Source organism: Triturus cristatus, chromosome 7 (genome assembly GCF_964204655.1).
Source record: "Triturus cristatus chromosome 7, aTriCri1.1, whole genome shotgun sequence".
In the NCBI taxonomy this organism is placed as follows: Eukaryota; Metazoa; Chordata; class Amphibia; order Caudata; family Salamandridae; genus Triturus; species Triturus cristatus.
Genome location: NC_140590.1, coordinates 1,614,981,894 through 1,615,001,931, shown reverse-complemented (window position 1 = coordinate 1,615,001,931; position 20,038 = coordinate 1,614,981,894). Strand labels below are relative to the sequence as shown.

The 20,038-nt window shown below is 48.3% G+C and overlaps 1 protein-coding gene and 1 long non-coding RNA gene across 3 annotated transcripts in view; one reads left to right on the top strand and one right to left on the bottom strand.

Moving 5' to 3' along the window:
* Window positions 1-11,017, top strand: part of LOC146812515 (targeting protein for Xklp2-B-like) — a 78,283-nt gene extending 67,266 nt beyond the window's left edge. For both annotated transcript variants that reach the window (XM_085619519.1, XM_085619520.1), the window contains one exon: window positions 10,288-11,017. In XM_085619519.1, coding sequence (XP_085475645.1) covers window positions 10,288-10,398 — 111 coding nt within the window. In that variant the 3' untranslated portion in view covers window positions 10,399-11,017. The remainder of the gene's footprint in view (window positions 1-10,287) is intronic.
* LOC146812512 (uncharacterized) overlaps window positions 1-20,038 on the bottom strand; it is a 480,077-nt gene that overhangs the window by 391,002 nt on the left and 69,037 nt on the right. The window lies entirely within an intron of this gene.

The window sequence follows — 20,038 nt, the reverse complement described above, 5'->3', positions numbered from 1 at the left end:
AAGAACTGACAGCGCACGAGGTTAGTGTCTAAAATATCGGGACGACATCCTGGCAATCACGACGAAAGCAGTCGACCGACGCCACCTACTGACACGCAGGGGTACTGCGATGAAAAAAGTGTGTATGATGGGTGGGGGAGAATGATTGAAGGATGGACGCAGAGATGGGTGTGAGGGAAGAATGCATGGAAAAGAAAATGAGCAGCAGGAAATGAGGGAAAGGAGGATGAAAGGGTAAGTACAGATAAAAGATAATTGAGGGAAGATGGATGGGGAATGGAGAAACATTGAATAAAAGGAGAGGATGAAGAGCGAATGATGGAAACAATGAATAAGAAACTAAGGTTGTAAAGTTGTAAACTACTTTTTCATATATTCTTGGATATGAAAGTTCCAATGAAAGAAAGATAGAAAAAATGATCAAAGAAAGAAGTAAAAGAACAAATGAGTGACATTGGGATATGGTGCACGTAGGGCACTTTTTTTTTTTTTTCTGGCAATCACTTTGGTTGGATGCTCTTACAACAATGGCTTTCAAAACTTTTTAAGTTTGTAATCGGGTTTCTTTTGTTTTAAAACAAAAAAATATGTAGAGCATAGCTTGAGAGGCTCCATGGTGCGGTTTTACTAAACCAACAAAATGCAACAGGCGACCAGCTTAGATCTTGATGTGCAGTTTTACAAATTGAGGAGCAAAAACAAGTTATCTTGGGCACAAATGTTCGAGGAAGGCCAATTTCCACAGAGACCTGTAATAAAGGCTCAGTTTAATTTAAATTTTTTGTTCGTTAACTTAAGCATCAGCAATTTATAGACCGGTGTTGAGTTAATGTAATTTACGTAATGGGTCGCGACACTGCTCGTCATGCTGCAAATAACCCCAAAGGATTCTGGATAGTGTAGTGGCTACGGTGAGTACGCCTACGCCACGAGTATATAGAAATATAATGCCATCCCTGGACACGTGTTTCGAGGTAATTGCCTCTCGTCAGCAGGGAGCAGGTAGGTATGCGGGGTGCCGATGACTGCCATATATATAGGTAAAATACCTTCCAAGGCGCGCAGGTGCAGACACCGGGCTCGTCAGCCAAAGTCGCTCGAATGAGCTATTAGTAATTTACGTAATGGGTCGCGACACTGCTCGTCATGCTGCAAATAACCCCAAAGGATTCTGGATAGTGTAGTGGCTACGGTGAGTACGCCTACGCCACGAGTATATAGAAATATAATGCCATCCCTGGACACGTGTTTCGAGGTAATTGCCTCTCGTCAGCAGGGAGCAGGTAGGTATGCGGGGTGCCGATGACTGCCATATATATAGGTAAAATACCTTCCAAGGCGCGCAGGTGCAGACACCGGGCTCGTCAGCCAAAGTCGCTCGAATGAGCTATTAGTAATTTACGTAATGGGTCGCGACACTGCTCGTCATGCTGCAAATAACCCCAAAGGATTCTGGATAGTGTAGTGGCTACGGTGAGTACGCCTACGCCACGAGTATATAGAAATATAATGCCGATGACTGCCATATATATAGGTAAAATACCTTCCAAGGCACCTGCGCGCCTTGAAAGGTACTTTACCTATATATTTTGGCAGTCTACTTGGCACCCCGCATACCTACCTGCTCCCTGCTGACGAGAGGCAATTACCTCGAAACACGTGTCCAGGGATGGCATTATTTCACATACTCGTGGCAAAGGCGTACTCACCGCTGCCACTACATTATCCAGAATTCTTTGGGGCTATTTGCTAGTATGACGAGCAGTGTCGCGACCCACTACGTAAACTATTTAAAGCTCTTTCGAGCGACTTTGGGCTGACGAGCCTGGTGTCTGCACCTGCGCGCCTTGAAAGGTACTTTACCTATATATTTTGGCAGTCTACTTGGCACCCCGCATACCTACCTGCTCCCTGCTGACGAGAGGCAATTACCTCGAAACACGTGTCCAGGGATGGCATTATTTCACATACTCGTGGCAAAGGCGTACTCACCGCTGCCACTACATTATCCAGAATTCTTTGGGGCTATTTGCTAGTATGACGAGCAGTGTCGCGACCCACTACGTAAACTATTTAAAGCTCTTTCGAGCGACTTTGGGCTGACGAGCCTGGTGTCTGCACCTGCGCGCCTTGAAAGGTACTTTACCTATATATTTTGGCAGTCTACTTGGCACCCCGCATACCTACCTGCTCCCTGCTGACGAGAGGCAATTACCTCGAAACACGTGTCCAGGGATGGCATTATTTCACATACTCGTGGCAAAGGCGTACTCACCGCTGCCACTACATTATCCAGAATTCTTTGGGGCTATTTGCTAGTATGACGAGCAGTGTCGCGACCCACTACGTAAACTATTTAAAGCTCTTTCGAGCGACTTTGGGCTGACGAGCCTGGTGTCTGCACCTGCGCGCCTTGAAAGGTACTTTACCTATATATTTTGGCAGTCTACTTGGCACCCCGCATACCTACCTGCTCCCTGCTGACGAGAGGCAATTACCTCGAAACACGTGTCCAGGGATGGCATTATTTCACATACTCGTGGCAAAGGCGTACTCACCGCTGCCACTACATTATCCAGAATTCTTTGGGGCTATTTGCTAGTATGACGAGCAGTGTCGCGACCCACTACGTAAACTATTTAAAGCTCTTTCGAGCGACTTTGGGCTGACGAGCCTGGTGTCTGCACCTGCGCGCCTTGAAAGGTACTTTACCTATATATTTTGGCAGTCTACTTGGCACCCCGCATACCTACCTGCTCCCTGCTGACGAGAGGCAATTACCTCGAAACACGTGTCCAGGGATGGCATTATTTCACATACTCGTGGCAAAGGCGTACTCACCGCTGCCACTACATTATCCAGAATTCTTTGGGGCTATTTGCTAGTATGACGAGCAGTGTCGCGACCCACTACGTAAACTATTTAAAGCTCTTTCGAGCGACTTTGGGCTGACGAGCCTGGTGTCTGCACCTGCGCGCCTTGAAAGGTACTTTACCTATATATTTTGGCAGTCTACTTGGCACCCCGCATACCTACCTGCTCCCTGCTGACGAGAGGCAATTACCTCGAAACACGTGTCCAGGGATGGCATTATTTCACATACTCGTGGCAAAGGCGTACTCACCGCTGCCACTACATTATCCAGAATTCTTTGGGGCTATTTGCTAGTATGACGAGCAGTGTCGCGACCCACTACGTAAACTGTTGAGTTAATGTAATTGTGCTTTGAGGCGTTAGATATGTTAATGGGCACTTTTAAAGCGCACGGCTACTCCCAGGAGTGTCCCAGCCCGGAGAGAAAGAAACCAGTGACAGAACAAGACTGGCACACATCTGCTGCTTATTGTGAAAAAAGCCAGGTTTTTAAACCACGTCTGATGCTGAGAAGATCTTGAACCTGGCGTAAAGATATAGGTAGGCTGTTCCAGAGTCGAGAGGCTACCACCTGAAAGGAACGTCCACCCTGACGGGGACGAGAACCTAGGAACAGTCGAGTGCTGCTGGGAGGATGACCTCCGATTTCTAGAAGGAGCATACTGCTGTATTCTGTACCTCAAATAAGAGGCCCCCCGTGTTGAAGGCCTTATAGGACAATATCAGGGCTTTAAAATGTGTGCTTCTTACGCACTGGAAGCCAGTGTAGGGACTTCAAATGCCGGGTCATGGGTCCTGAAGCCGACCACAAGTATGGCTCTTGCCATGGCATTTTCCACCACCTGTAATCGACCAAGAAGATAGTCAGGGAGGCCTAGATACAGGACATTCACATAATCTAGGCAGGAGACAAAGCTTGGACCACTGTTTTCCTATGAGGAACTGGGAGAAGTAGAAGGAAATTCCTTAACACTTTTAGTAGGCCAAAACATGTGCCAGTCACTGCTTGGGACTTCATAGACATGTCTGTCCAATTTCACCCCAAGGTTTTTAACGGTGGTAACTAAATTAGCAGGGGGAGACATATGCTGTGGCCACCAATCGCACCATTCCTCACCCAGGTTGTGACCCAAAACAATTGTCTGACTTCTCGGAATTGCATAACAATTGGTTCTGTTTAAACCAGGTGAACACCTTAGGCAGGCAGATATTTATCATGGTCCCATTCAGGGGCATATCCTTTTCGCAGGTGAATAGCTGTGTATCATCGGCGTTAGATATATTACTTTAGCACCGTATTGTTCTGCCAAAAGCACCATGGGTGCCATAAGCACATTGAACATGGTAGGGCTCAGGATAGATCCCTGTGGGAAAATAGGGGCTGAAAAAGGGGTGGACCAGACCGTTTGCTGGCGGCTTTCCAGGTAGGAAGTGAACCATCGAAGAACTGTGCCACCAATGCCACAGCCCTGAAGTCTGTGCAAAAGAGCATGGGGGCACGGTGTCGAAGGCCACGGAGAGGTCCAATAAAATTAGTACGGCCTTACCTCCACTATCGAGGGTAGTCTTGATGGACTCAAACTTCCAGTAGCGCAGTTTCCGTACTGTAGTTGGCTCTGAACCCTGACTGGCTAGGATGTAGTACGTTATTGGCCTCAACAAAATCCGCAAAGACCCTATTTACATATTTCTCCAAAGCCTTGGAGAAAAAAGGCAGCAACGAAATTGGCCTGTAGTTGCTAGCTACAGAGGGGTCGGCTGAGGGTTTCTTTAAAAGCGGTAGGATTTTCCCAGGTTTCCAGCTGTCAGGCACTAAACCCTCCGATAAGGAGGCTAAGAACCCGGTTGACGGCTGGATTGATCACCTCAGCAATGGATGTTAGTGTTTTTGAGGGGCAGGGGTCAGATGGAGAGCCTGATTCCAATGTTTTCAGTATTTTCAGGGACTTAGCCAACATAGGGGGGGAATTGCGGGAGGGTGCCTCCAGCGTTGGATTAAACAGTCTGTTTAGACTTCTCCGAGGATGTAGATAAACAGACCTGGAGGTGCTTAAGTCTGCCCTTAGCATGCTATTGGTCTAGGATGCCCGGCAGCGACTGCTTTCCACAAAGCATTTTTAGCCATGCTAACACGAGCTCCTAGAGGTATTTATGGAGGCCTGGGATGCTGGAGTACTGCCCCCAAACTATGCAGGAGGGAGAGACCTGCATAATCCCCAAACCAGGGGGTGAGGCAGATAACCCAGCTGCGTATATGCCACTAACCATGTTCAATCCCGTCGTGCAGGTGCTCAAACTGACAAACCGACTAATGCCCATATGACCAATCTCGTGCAAGAGGACCAATGTATTTTCATCCCAAGGTAGTTATGGCATGAATCTTCGGTGTCTGGTGCATGTCCTTCACGACGTTTAAAATCTAGACGAGCTGGCTCTTGTGGTGGTCGATTTGGAAAAAGTGTTCAACAGTGGACTGGGGGGGATACTTGCTCCACATGCTGTGCGGCATGAGTTTCGGCCAGCGGTTCTGCAGGTGGATCCGGCTCCTCTATACTAAACCAAGCGCAAGAGTGCGGGTGGGTGGTTACTGTTTGAAGGCGTGGATATTGGGCGATGGGACTTGGCGGGCTGCCTGCTGCCACCGCTGTTCTTGGCCAATTTTTGCATCATGCAGGCCTGGCTGAAATAGGGTGGTTTGGCCTACATACCCTGTAGCATCTATTCCTTCATTGATGTTTGGGATTCTCCTTAGCTGTGGTACAGGTCGTCCCTTGATTGCGCTGCTGTACAAGGCTATGCGGGTGGGAGGGGGGTCACCTCCGCAGGCTTGTGTAGCCTGGGACCTGGCTCTAGATACCCCATTGGACAGCAGGGAATGGACACAGGTTAGCGAATTGACCCACACTGTCTCTTGTAATGCCCACTTTAAATTGGTACATTGCAACTTTCTTCATAGGACTTAACCCTACCCCAGGGACATACACCGAATGACCCCAACACAACCAGATAGTTGCCCACGAAGTGGCAAGAGTAGAGCAGGCTTCTTGCACTTAGCCTGGCAGTGCCGATTGGTGCAGGAATCCTGTAAACTGGTGGTAGACAACAGCACTAGGACCACACACTTGAACATAACGCTATCCCCTCAATGCTGCCTTCTTGGTAACATAAGGCGGCCAAAAGGCAGAAATCTGCACTGAAAATTCTTAGTTTGTACTGGTCTTAGCACAACGGAGGGTCGCTATCACCTGGATGGGACAGAGGGCACCAGAGGTTCCAATGTGGCATAAAGATGCATTGGAGTGGGCTTTAACGGAGGAGTCATATAAAGCTCAATAGGCAGGACAAGAAGTTAAATGACGTACTAGCTGACTGGAGGGTCCTGGTTGACATTTTCTAGATCCTGATTCGGAGGAGACTGCATCGGACAGTGATTGCACGGATGACCGAAGGGGTGATATCCTGATGGGGATCCCCAATGACTGAGCAGCAGTTGTGGCTTATGACCCCTTGGTGGGGAGAGGTCCGTTTCTACTTGTGGGGCTGTTTGATCGCCCATTATGTTAAACACAAATGTGGCTGCTCCTAGTAAGGTGACCTACATGTGCTTAGAAGTGAACAGTCAATGTGGACATGTCACAAAGTGAGGGACTGGCCTCACACACCACCTGGTGTCATGCTTCATCATTGGCCCTCCTCGCCCTCTAAAAACTTGTTTTGATAACTACTTTCTGTGGGTATGAATGATTGTGTGGGAAGTGCCTTAACATACCCAAGGAGAGCATTCCTTTTTGTTTAAAAACACTTGCATAAATTTAAATCTGACAAACACTTTGATTTTGTCTCCCTACTCTTTTAGAGTGTGACTAGAGGCCTCCCCCCACCCCCCCCCACCCCCACCCCTCCCATTGAGAAAGTAGTTTAGGAATCTTGGGTAAGATCTGAGAAAATTCCTTAGTTGTTTAGAGTGCACGCACGTATGAGTGACACGTGTCATGCACTTTTGAACCACGCACGCTAAGCAGTGTGGTACTGGATGGTTTCTTAGTGACACCTACATATCATGTTTGTGTCTTTTTTTTTTTTTTTTTCTTTTCCTACAGGCTAAACTTGGAGTCCCATTATAGTGTGGAGTGATAATTGACACCCCACTAAGTGGTTATTCTTTATTATTAGTTTATAAAGACTGAGCCCACTGTAAGACCTGTCCTGATGAATGCCGCGTACTCTGAGGGGACACAAGGTAGAAACATGTTGACCATACGCGGTGAGGGGATCATTAATTCCCCAGGTCACCGTAGACTTCTTTTAATACCATACAGTTGCAACCATACAGTTGCATGGTTTATTAATTTTTTTTTTTTAAACTGTAATAGTTTTTAAATCTTTCACCACTCGCGGGCCCCCACTTAGTTTAGAAGTGCATCCCTGTCATCAGGTGTATGCCCGCCCTCTATCCAACCACGTTTTTAGAGGGCGAGGACAGCCAATGATGAAGCATGACACCAGGTGGTGTGTGAGGCCAGTCCTTCAATTTTTGTGAGATGTCCACTGACTGCTCACTTCTAAGCACCTGTAGGTCACCTTCCTAGGAGCAGCCCCATTTCTGTTTAACATTGTGTTGGAGGCTGGCTAGCTCCTAGCACCCTGTGCCTCTAGTTCCCTCCCCCGGTTATACACTGAGGCTAGTGTGGTTTACTGATCGCCCATTATCCCAGTGACTTTAACATTAAATTGTCTTCAGCCTTATGTATTGTGCCATTGTGTAAACTTCTATCTGCTGTTTTGCTCTTGCTGTATTTTGTAAAACTGAGAAAGTGTTTTAAATTGTGCTTCGGTGGCTAGGGTCAGACTAGTGCAAAACATAGGCCTGAGCACCAACATAAGTGCCGCAAACCATATAGGAAATCAGACCAGTTTTGAACTTGTATAGATGCGCTGTTTGGTGTTTTGCAAGGTATGGGACCCTGCATGGATTTTAGCTTGCTGCAGGCCGTGCTTGTGGTAATATCCGGAGGAAAAAAAGCTAAACTGCTAAATACGAATCAGACACTGATCTATCTGGTCTATCAGACCACACAATCGGGCACTGCCTGATTGCCCTACAGGCGAGTCCAAGCGTGTGTGTGATGAGTTAAGTTGATCAGAAGGAGTCGCCGCCATCCATCTGTCACTTTAAGTCATCGAGCGTGGCTGTACTACTGGTTGTTTGAAGGACACGAACGTGCTTGATTTGCGTCCAGGATGCTCATGGCTTCTGTCAACGCCTGCACTTTCTAGCCTAAACAGTGAAGGCCTAAATATAGTCAAGAAATTTTGGCAGATTGTGTAAGGCAGATGAAGGTCTAAGCCAGGTTTTCTAGTACTCTGGAGGAAAGGCCTACTATGGCTTCTTAAAATTGACAGTATAGTTGTGACTATCCAGCCAATGGTAAGGTTTTTTTCTTTTTTGTATACATTCTTGTTTTTTAAATGGGACAAGTTGATCATCATATTTTATCCTTTGCATGTTTAAAAACTAACATTTGCCGCGACCCACCCGCCCTCCCAAACGTGCTCCATTCGAATACACCATGGGGTTACAGAGCATAAAGCGAACAGTTCAGTGTGAAAGCTGAGACCACCTTATAGCTCCTCAGTATAATAGAAAATATATGCCTTTATTTAGTACAGTGCCAACCAATCAACTGACCCTCCCACCCTCTACCCACCCGCAGCTCATGGGGGCAGGGCATCTAGGGGCTCTAGCAGCTCAGCAAGCATTGCCACCCAGGCCTGCAAGTCATCTGCCAGTTTGTCCTTTTAGTAGCTAAGCATATGGCACTGCCCATTCAGCCGCGTCTCACAGCCAGTCAGACACTTTGGTGCCAATAGGAGACCACCACCTGATAGCTATTATCCCTTTTGCGAGAACCAAACACAGGAGGAAAAACCTATGCTTTTTTTTTTTTCCCCTTTGGAACCTGTATCATTCCCAACAGGCACTGACCCACATCTCTAGTAACTGACCATCCTGTGACTGCATTGAAGGACTCCAATGGTCAGCCAGAATTTACCAAGCCTGGACACCTCAAACTTGTGTAGACAGTCCGCTTCTTGTCTGGCACAACCAAGACGGGGAGGAACACACTGGGTAAATTGCATGGATCCTAGACTGGTGTATGACATGGTATTGGAGCAACTTGAACCTTGAATTAGTCGATGTGCCCTTCAACCCTTTGTGGATTCCTTCCCCTTTAGCAGAAAGAGGGACCCCAGAATCCCATGCCACAGGTTGTGCACCGGCAAGTCTGAGGCAAATCCCCCGCAGCGCTCTAAACATGCGAGATCAGTCTCCGGCCCTCAGCCATATTTAGTAAAGTTATCCACGTCTGTGATTCCTGTGGGACAGAAGGAAAGGAGGTCCATATCCCACAGGCAGTCGTGGAAAACTGCAAGAATTGGCCCATCCTCAAGGCAAACATTTTCACTGGATCCACCAGGATGGTGAATCTATCGTTGGGGTATAAGTCATGCAAGGTGTCACACCCACCGGTAAAAGTTCATTGCCTCTTACTTTGGAGTTGGGCCCATATGGTCACACCCAGGAGTGAATGAGGTGAATGCAATTGACAATGGCAGCAACGTAGTCCCAAAACAGACCAAACTGAAACTATGCACCCAGAATGCTATGAGACTGCAGGAACGTCCGTGTGCATGCTGAGGACAAGGCCTGTGGCATTTCCTTGGGTCAAGTCAATACTAACATACTTTAAGCAGAAATGGGTGAAATCATACCACAGTTGCAATTATCGGGTTAAGTTCAGCAGTAATGTCATCTGTTGGGTTCTAGGTTGGTTTTCTTAAGAATCCAGATGAGCAGTATCTGAGTATGTATGCATATTGATATAAGGGTTTTAGCTCCACGAAGACCAGGGTGCTACTGGCAATCCTGTCCATGCTAAATGTGTTACGAAATGTCAACTGCAAAACGACCTGATGGATAAACGCATGGCAGTGTAATTGTTTTTATTGATTCGCTGTTTACATTCCAATAAGTAACCTACTCCGAGTTTAAGTATCTGCTGTTGTGCCTATAAACCAGTCCTCACACGAGCTTCCCAAAGCAGCATTTGGATGGCATTGTGCCACAGCTCATGCCCTGGCCTTCCCACTGGTGAACCGGTCTTTGGCTCCATTGTAAATAGAAAGATTCTCCCTTGTGGGGTGTATTGTATGGTCCATGCTTCAGTGCATGTGGTTCGCTGCCAGCTGTACAACCTGCACTCTGGTGGGTTACCTAATTTGGGAGCGGAGTTTAGTTTGTGGGGCCAATGAATTTTGACCATTCAAATCACTGCTTTAAGACTACACTCAGCTGTACTCTGTGGTTGTCTGATGTGGTGTTTGTTTCGCTGTCCGCCCTTCTGACTGCAGGTTCACAAAGCTCAACCGGTTATGAAGTACAAGGCTGTGGAGGTGAAGACGAGAGAGTTGCCAGTGACCGTCCCCAAGACGCCCAACTTCTCAGATCGCTTTAAGTACTGACCACTAACTTCTAAACTACTCCTAAGTCCTTGGAACATGGCAGGTGGTCCAGCTGTGGTTGTTCTGATGCTCCTGCCCCATCAGTGAGACTAGGAATGCTGTGTACCGATTGCACTTGTATATAATTGCACTTCCTGTAACCACCTGCATGCGCTATATGTAGTAATGTATCCTGGCTGCATACTCCGTATAGGATTGCATGGTGTTAGACCTGCATGCTATGTTTTAGCTGTTGCGTTCCACCTGCTTGCACTGTACATAATTGAATAGGTTGTAAACCAACTGTGTAATTTTCATGTGAGATATTTGTAGACCGGAGTGTCATGCACATTCTGCAGGCTTTTGTGCAATTGCATATGCTGTATACCATCTCGCTGATAAAACTGCTCGATTTATGGCACTTGCGGACTCTGCATGGCAGTGCACGTCATGAATCATCTGTATGTTGTGTGTAATTGTATATAGTTGTTTATAGTTTACCTGGAAATTCTGTATATATTTGCTGATGTCATGGACACTTACATGGCGCCATAATGATCACCGAACCCTACATTTTATTTCCAAGTGAAATGTATCATAGTATAATCTTGTATTTTTCTAATAAAGTAAATACACATTACTTTCTGTTGAGCTGCGCTTTGTGTTTGAATGATCATGTTATTTTGTTTCCTTTTAGGCTGTGCTAATAAAGTTACCCAGCTGGGTGACGTCTTTTGTCTGAATGGTGTTAAGTCATATGACGGCTCCATTTATAGTTCAGATGGGCCTTCTTCATGCACTTACTGTGCACTCAATGCAGTTACTCCCGTTGAAGAGCGTGGGGCTCATTTCTGCAGCACACTTTATTTCTTCAGGTTACTGCTTTCCCCTTCACAAAATACAAATACTAGAAAGATGCTATGTTTTTTAAAGATTGCATTGTTTTTAGGTAAGGCCTGCTCCAAATTATAAAAACAAGCATTGGCATAGCCAATAGGTCTTGCCTTTGGGACCTTATGTGTTTAGTTATCCAGCACAATATTCTTGGTGTAACAACATCAAGTGTTGCATGGCTAAATACTTATAAGGTCCCAAAGGCGAGACCTATGCCAATGCTTGTTTTGAGTGAGTGGCTCGTGCAGGTATACCACTGTGAGGTAGGGAAGCTGCAAGTGCTTTTACAGGAGCCACTATGACATTGTGCCTCTTCAAAATGTATCTTGGGGTCTGGTGTAATACTTCTAGTCCCTATTACCGTCTTCTTGCACCCAATGCATACTTAAATGTCCCATGCACAGGTGGGGTTGACACTCCTATTACTGCTGCCTTCCAGTGACACTTTACCCGTCACAGGTGGTGGCGGACATGGTGGTGGTGCTGGACGTGGTGGTGGATGTGGGGTGGAGGTGGTGGATGTGGGGTGGTGGTGGTGGAGGTGGTGGATGTGGGGTGGAGGGGGTGGATGTGAGGTGGTGGTGGTGGTGGATGTGGTGGTAGTGGAGGTGGAGGTGGTGGATGTGGGGTGGAGGTGGTGGATGTGGGGTGGAGGTGGTGGATGTGGGGTGGAGGTGGTGGATGTGGGGTGGAGGTGGTGGATGTGGGGTGGAGGTGGTGGATGTGGGGTGGAGGTGGTGGATGTGGGGTGGAGGGGGTGGATGTGGGGTGGAGGGGGTGGATGTGGGGTGGAGGGGGTGGATGTGGGGTGGAGGGGGTGGATGTGGGGTGGAGGGGGTGGATGTGGGGTGGAGGGGGTGGATGTGGGGTGGAGGGGGTGGATGTGGGGTGGAGGGGGTGGATGTGGGGTGGAGGGGGTGGATGTGGGGTGGAGGGGGTGGATGTGGGGTGGAGGGGGTGGTGGATGACGACGTGGGGTGGAGGGGGTGGTGGATGACGACGTGGGGTGGAGGGGGTGGTGGATGACGACGTGGGGTGGAGGGGGTAGTGGATGACGACGTGGGGTGGAGGGGGTAGTGGATGACGACGTGGGGTGGAGGGGGTAGTGGATGACGACGTGGGGTGGAGGGGGTGGAGGATGACGACGTGGGGTGGTGGTGGTGGAGGATGACGACGTGGGGTGGTGGTGGTGGAGGATGACGACGTGGGGTGGTGGTGGTGGAGGATGACGACGTGGGGTGGTGGTGGTGGAGGATGACGACGTGGGGTGGTGGTGGTGGAGGATGACGACGTGGGGTGGTGGTGGTGGAGGATGACGACGTGGGGTGGTGGTGGTGGAGGATGACGACGTGGGGTGGTGGTGGTGGAGGATGACGACGTGGGGTGGTGGTGGTGGTGGACATGGTTAAAATCTTGAAAGATGTAGTTGAAGAGGTTAAAGACAGTGGGTTAGAAGGGTGCAATGTACACATACAGGTTGTACACATACTGAAATCGTACAATCTTTATAGTCATGTGCAAAAAACGGGCATAGAAATGTGCTTTTTTAAAGGTTGCTTGCCTCGCCTGGTGACGTACAGATTTCCTTACTAGACTAGATTTAATAAAATGATGTGCAATGCTTAATAGTTGATTTGGTAAACAGATGGCGTTAAAGCTCTGAACGTGGCAGACGCACTCAGAAGAAATTATTCCCTGTGTGCTTTTACAATGCACCACGTATGAGGGAGCACAAAATACGTTTTTTGTGTCAATTATATAAAAACCTTTAATCAATCGCTTCACCCTTCGATTGACACTGATAACATCACCGGTGTAATGCCAGTTACAATGCAGCTATTTCTATAACCAGTGCAAGTTCAATGTGGGGTAACCAAGATTTTCATGTAAATGTGTATTTTCAAAGTAATGTCCATCAAATGTGTTTGCTTTCCTAAGAAATATTATTTATACAGTAAACTTGTTAGTCCTAGTATTACTTTCTCGGATGAAATACATCACAAATTGTCTTGTGAGGCTTTATTTCGGTAATTGAGAATAACTGGCAATGATAACTAACTCCATACACTTCACACAATGGATGTCAGTGGTACATGAAGCGAGAAGAGTGCACCAGCAAGCTACGGTACTGATATCTTAAGGATGACATTGTGGCATTGGAAACATTATGCAATATGCCGGCCCCGCAGAAAAGCTGCATTTAATTAAACGGCAGTTGGTTGTTTTGCTTGAACTAAGGAAAATAAACTTTCTTTCTGTCCGAGATGACGTAAATAAATTAGAGTATTCTGCCCTCATCAGATCAATTTAAGAAACAGGACTAGACGATCAAAAGCAGGCTAAGGATGAAAACAAGACGTGCGGCTGAGTGGTGCACTTAATCACCCGTGAAAGACAGCTGGCGGCTGTGCGTGTGCACGCTCGCGTGAACGCAAGCGCTAGGCCAGCCAAAGTGTGGGATAGCACTTTGAAAACTCACCTACTAAATGTTTCAGAGCAGCGCGTGCGCTTGTTCAGCGAGACTGAACAAGGAAGTATTTGCTACTTTTTGACCAGAAAAATGCGGTGCTAGCCAATTCTTCTGACATGATGTAGAAATGAGGCTAAGGACAAAGCAGGTACCCTTGCATCTCGGCTCACCTTCTGGGGCATCTTTTTTTCCTTAATGCGTTCTGCATTGTTCCATGAACCAATCCCACTTGACATAGTCTGACTGAAGGAGGAGGTTTCATTGCAAGTCCCCATCGGGCTGCAAGACAATGAAGTTCAGCATGCCCTGAGGTGCAAGCATTTGTGTAGAATGGAGGACAGTCTAAAAATAAAAATCTTGGCAAACATATGCTGTTAATTTTGAAGGTGTTTGCAAATCTCGCCTTTAGAATGGGTGTTCTCCAACTAATTTCTTTCGTAGACCTGTGGATTTTGGTAATGAGGTGGGATAATACTGTGCAAGCTCAGAACAGTGTCTGGACAAGTGCAGATTTAGGTCTTGTATTAGCTATACATCGAAGACCTATTGTATACAGTATTAACACTTAAGTGGGCTTTCGACCAGCCTTTGCTTCTATTTTTTGTTGTCTTGCCAGTCTGTTGCTTGCTTATTTAATGCTTTTTAGGTCGAGCCTGACAGCACATGCGCTGCTCTGCGAGACATGCTGTATTAGAGTATGGACTTGAAGCTCCGCCCATATTTTTCATTGGCTTGTCACTGTCCTTTGTGAAGGCTGGCTTCTGATTCGTTAATTGGCTTGTTAGTTCCTCCTCAGTATTGCCTTCTCTTCCTTTGTAACCTCAAAAGGACAGGCCCTTTTACTTCCGTTACATGGTACGTCTTATTTAGTCTGTAAGCACTATTTGCTTTAATGAGCTCCTTCTACTGCAGGCACGATATGCTGTCCTGCAACATTCAGCGCGCCATGCGCGCTATCATTTTCTAGCAGCCTGGGACAATGGCGGTGACTTTGAAACAAAATGGGTCTCGCATTTACAAGTTTGAGCTAATGGCATTGTGAATGACCATGTCTTTCTGTGTTAAGTATCAAAACAGATATATAAAAGGCATTGCCAAATGCGAGACCTATTGCATTGCAATAAAGCTTCTTTACCATCCATGGATGGCTTGTATACTTCCACAGCTCACATCAATTTACTACTTTTTTTTAAGCGTTCCAGTGGAGTGTTTTCTTGCTCTCCACGCGTACTGCTTGTCCCTCACATCCCTGTCCCCCTTCAGTTTACCACCCCCACCCAACTGTTCTATACAGCACAGCAACAGGGCCATGTTTATCCAAAGATCAGACGTTACAATGTTAGGTTTCTTTTATCTCCGATCTTCCACATGTTGCACCAAAGCAAAGGTCATGGCAGACACAAAGGCATCGCTTATGGTGCTGGGAGAGAGGGCGTGCCCAGCTAGTGCCCTCACTCAGCCACAGTTTAAGGGGGATGAGCGGCTGTAAAAAGGACTCTTCTGCCAGAAGCTTGCTGTGGCACAGCAGCAAAATGTTGAAACATTTGTGCCAGTTCCAAGTTTTATAAAAAGTAAATGGCAAGCATTTTCCTTGACATTTTTACAGTTTTCGGACAGCTGTTATGTTAAGTACATGCAGCGAGTCCCCCGTTAAGCTCAACCAGTGATTTTCAGTTTTCTGCTTGGAATTTGCAAAGTAAACACGCCTTTTATAGCAATTGGAAAAAATTGAATTCACTATGAAAGTCAAAATGGCTTTAGAAAACTGTTTACTCTATTTTGTTTTTTTCCCCCTAAAAAGCCACCATTGGCAATAGCTTAGCACTTGGATTTTAAATGAGAGCTAATGGGTTTGCCATTGCTTGTGTTTTTTTGTGTGTTTTTTTTATTCTGCTTTGGGACTTCAAACACTTGATGGCCAACCTACTTGCATAGTTACCAACAGTATTCAGCAGTCTTGAAAAAGGACTGACATTTTTGGTGCCTACAAGGGAACTCCAGTAAGTGTGACTCTAAGTTAGTGGGAGGACCAGTCCTGAATGTTCACAGGGAGAAAACCAACCATGCATGATTTTGTGCTGCAAATTGTAGCTTGTGCTTTGCAAGGTTCTTTCAATGGTGGCGTCACTGTTGGATCACTAAGCATTCACCTGCCGTAATCCAGTTTTCGTCTTGCATACCAAGAATACTTGCTTCCTAATAGTCTAACAGTGAGTAATTCTGTGTGCAAAAGCAAGACCAGAGAGCACACAATTTCTAAACCCAAGAGGTGCAGAACAGGATGATGGTGCTCAAGCTGCAGGATATAGATGGCAGGGTTTCTTGGTCAGACTCTATTTACTGGGAAGAAAAGCCAAGATTTATTCAGTTGAAATTAATAGTATGTTACGGTATGCAATCTTTATTTCGGCAGTACGCCATAAAACAGAAAACAAACACAAGCTTTTCAAATATGAGATCTTATCTAAAAATCCATGAGAAACGAGTCATCCTTCATGTTCGTTAAAACATTAAGGATGTTAAAAGGTCTTTGAAAGTTAGATTGACGCAACTTCATATAGTGATTGTCCACATGTAATGGTGATGTGTGGGTGGTTACTCTCGATTAGGCGATTTAAAAGTACATATCTCCGTGCATACCCAAACGATATAAATACTATTTTTCCAGGCACTTTTGATCAAATATTGGGAACAAGCCCTTGATCTTTAGACTTAAAGTGCACGTGCCTTTTTTTAATCTGTTATTGCCATTCGTAGTCCTAGGTGTTGGAGTCAACTGAAGCAGATTAGATGGACTTATTCCTAATACACCATATTGCAGAAAAATATTTTTACCCTGCGAATACAGTATGCTGGCTACTGTCCATTTGGAGTATTCAGGCCTCCACGTGCATGGAAACCCCAAATTCTTACAGATGGCTTTAATACATTTTGACCTAGCCAAACTGTACCTTGGACAAAAGAACATAACATGTGCCACAGTTTCAGTAGACCCACCACAGGTCGGCCAGATCTGATCTCCATTACAAGAGGATGCCCATTTGTGGGTAAAAGCACAGGGGTAGTGCCCCATGGCTAAACTGTAGGTACAGCTTTCAAGCAAGATTGGGCTCCACCGCATCCATGAATGCCTCAGCTTCGTAAAAGGTCTTGTACCGTAGAAACCAATCCGTCAATGCGGCCACAGGTGGATTTGCTAGTAAACTGTCATTTTAGCTCTTTAAAACTTTCCTTTAGGTTTTTTTTTTTTTTTTTTTTTTTTGAAACCGTTTATTGCAGTCTGTAAAAATTTACAGGTATGGGCCTACAACCACCCGGCCGGCCGCTAGAGTAACAAAAGCATATTGCATACATACAGTAAGAGTCTCTTGGCAGTGCAGAGTAGCGAAACAGGAGTTATCAATGTTGCAGGCCGCATAGCTCCACGCCCACAGTACGGTTCCCTTTTCTCAAAACAAAACAACACGAAAAACCACACCCGCAAGGCAACCCGCGATCCAAGGTGACAGCATGTGCTCCATAAGTGGGGGATCCAAACCAGCAGCAGAACTCTGACGAGGGGAATGGGAGTAGATCAGGGACTGGGGGACCGCGTGCCCACGGCCGAGGGAGGGGGGGCCATCTAGGGAGACGGAGCAGGCGAGGCAGCCGGTAGCCGTGGCGGCTCACAAATACCCCCGCGGTAAGCGTTCCAGGGGCCCCAGATTTTCACCCACGCCCCAGGCTTACCCCTCGCCACATACACCACCTTTTCACGAAACATACACCAATCCATATGCTCTTTCCAAGCCAACACCGCAGGGGGCCTCTGGGATCCCCACAATTGAGCAATATCACGCTTAGCTATCATGTATCCCAGAGTCACCCACCGCGTCTGCGGGACCGAATAGTCATTTGGTTCCCACACATTCAGCAGGCATCTCCTCGCTTCAGGCAACAGCGCGACACGCGTAACCACACGCAGGACCTCATGCACACCACGCCAGAATCGCTCCACCTTTGGGCACTCCCACAGTATATGCATGAAAGTTGCCAACGTACCACAGCCACGCTTACACATTCCGTCACCAGCAAAGCCCATACGTAGAAGCCTTGGCCCCGTCACGTAAACCCGGTGAAGGATCTTAAGCTGGACGAAACGAAGGCGAGCCGGGATGGCCACCTCTTTTGGAGAGGCCACCGCGGAAATCCAATCCTCGTCGTCCAGCTCTAGCCCGTCGGCGACCCAGGCCTCGCGGAGACTAGTCAGCAGGCACGATCTGTCGTTGATCAGTTTTTTATATACGAGGGAGATCGTGCTGTCTGGGACATGGCCATCCAGCACTCTGTCCTCCAGGGGGGGAAGACTCCGGAATGGACGCGACATCCGGGAAGACGGAGCCCAGCGCATGGCGGACTTGTAGGTACCGAAAGTACTCACTGCCCTGCAGCTGAAACTCCGTCTGCAGCGCCGCAAAAGTCTTGAATCCCCCCCTCGTCCAGAGATCTCCCACCGTGCTGATTCCGATCGTGTCCCACTTCTCGAAGCCCTTCGACGTCCACAGGGAGCCCAACCTCTCAGACGCGTACAGCGGTGACGCTCGGGTCAAACGGTCCTTCCACCCCATGGCTGCATTAGCCGCGTGCCAGACACGCACCATGACACGCGTTGGTCCCGTCAGACGGGAGTCGGGCGCGGCAGAGTAGAGCGCTCGATTGTAGTCGCCACCGGGCAGGAGCATCTTGTCCATCTCAAACGCCGGGTTCAAGGCGGGCCCGTAAAGGCCATGATTAATTGCAGCCAGTTGGGAGGCCCAGTAATACCGTTTAATGTCCGGGAGGGCGACCCCCCCCCATCGTACCACGGGAGCGTCAATTTAGCTAGAGCAATGCGCGGCCTCCCGTCCCAGAACAGGCGCCGCTGGAGGCCCTCCACCTCACGGAAATAGCGTGCTGGAACCAAGTCCATAGTATTCTGGAGGGCGTAGAGGAAGCGCGGCAAGGACATCATTTTAAACAAGGCCGCTCGGCCGAGCGGCGAAAGCGGCAGACGCCGCCAGCGCACCACGTCCTCCTTCAAGCGCTGGAGGGGGGGCAACAAATTCCGCTCATAGCGGGCCTCCGGGTCAAGAGTGATATATATACCCAGGTACCGAAACCCCTGGGAGGCAATCTGGATCGGACAGTCCCGTGGCAGGACCGGAGCCTCCCCGGAAAGCACGTATACACAGGATTTCGCCCAGTTGATGACAAGTCCTGAGTTGCGACCGAATGAGCGCAAAACATCAACCAGGACGATCAGTGATTTACGCGGGGAGGCGAGATAGAGGAGGATATCATCAGCATAGAGGGACACACGGTCCTCATGCTCGGGGGTCCAGCGGAGACCACGGATGGAAGGGTGCCACCGCAGCCACTCCGCCAGGGGCTCCAGGGCCAGTGCAAACAGGAGAGGTGACAAGGGGCAACCCTGTCGCGTGCCCCGCCCCAGCGCGAATGGGACCGAGACTCGCCCATTCACCACCACCTGCGCCAATGGGCCCGAGTACAACAATTTGACCCAGCTGATAAAGCCCGGTCCAAATCCAAATTTCGCCAGCATCGCTCAGATGTATGGCCACTCCAGCGTGTCAAACGCCATGGTGGCGTCCAAGGACGCCAAGATGGCCGGCTCCCGCACAAATGGGACACGCGCGAGCACCCCGTGCAAGCGCCGCAGATTGAGCGCCGTGTTGCGGTGTGGTATAAAGCCAGATTGGTCTTGGTGGACCAAATCGCCCACCACGCCAACCAGCCGGTTGGCCAACACCTTGGCGAGGATTTTGGGCTCCGCGTTCAGGAGCGAGATCGGCCTATAGGATGTGACCCGTTCACGGGGCTTCCCCTCCTTGTGGAGCACCACAATTGTGGCCAGACGCTGGTCCGGCGGGAGGGAACCCTGCGAGTGGGCCGCCAGGAACATCGCGCGCAGGTGGGGCGCCAACACATCCGGGCGTAGCTTGTATAGCTCAATGGGAATACCATTGGGGCCCATGGCTTTGCCGGATGCAACCGATCGAATAGCCAAGGCAATTTCGTCCGAGGTGGGAGGAGCGTCCAGCGAATCCCTGTCCTCCACCGTAAGGGAGGGCAGTGCGATGTCCCGAAGCAGGACATGGGAATCTTCCTCCGAGCAGGGGGAAACCGGGGAGTAGACTTCGCGGAAATAGTCCGCAAAGCAGGAGACAATGGCTTCCGGCTCGGTGACACACGCACCATCCACACTCTCAATCAAGGGAACCACGCGGCTCGCTCTCTCCCTCTTATCCAACCACGCAA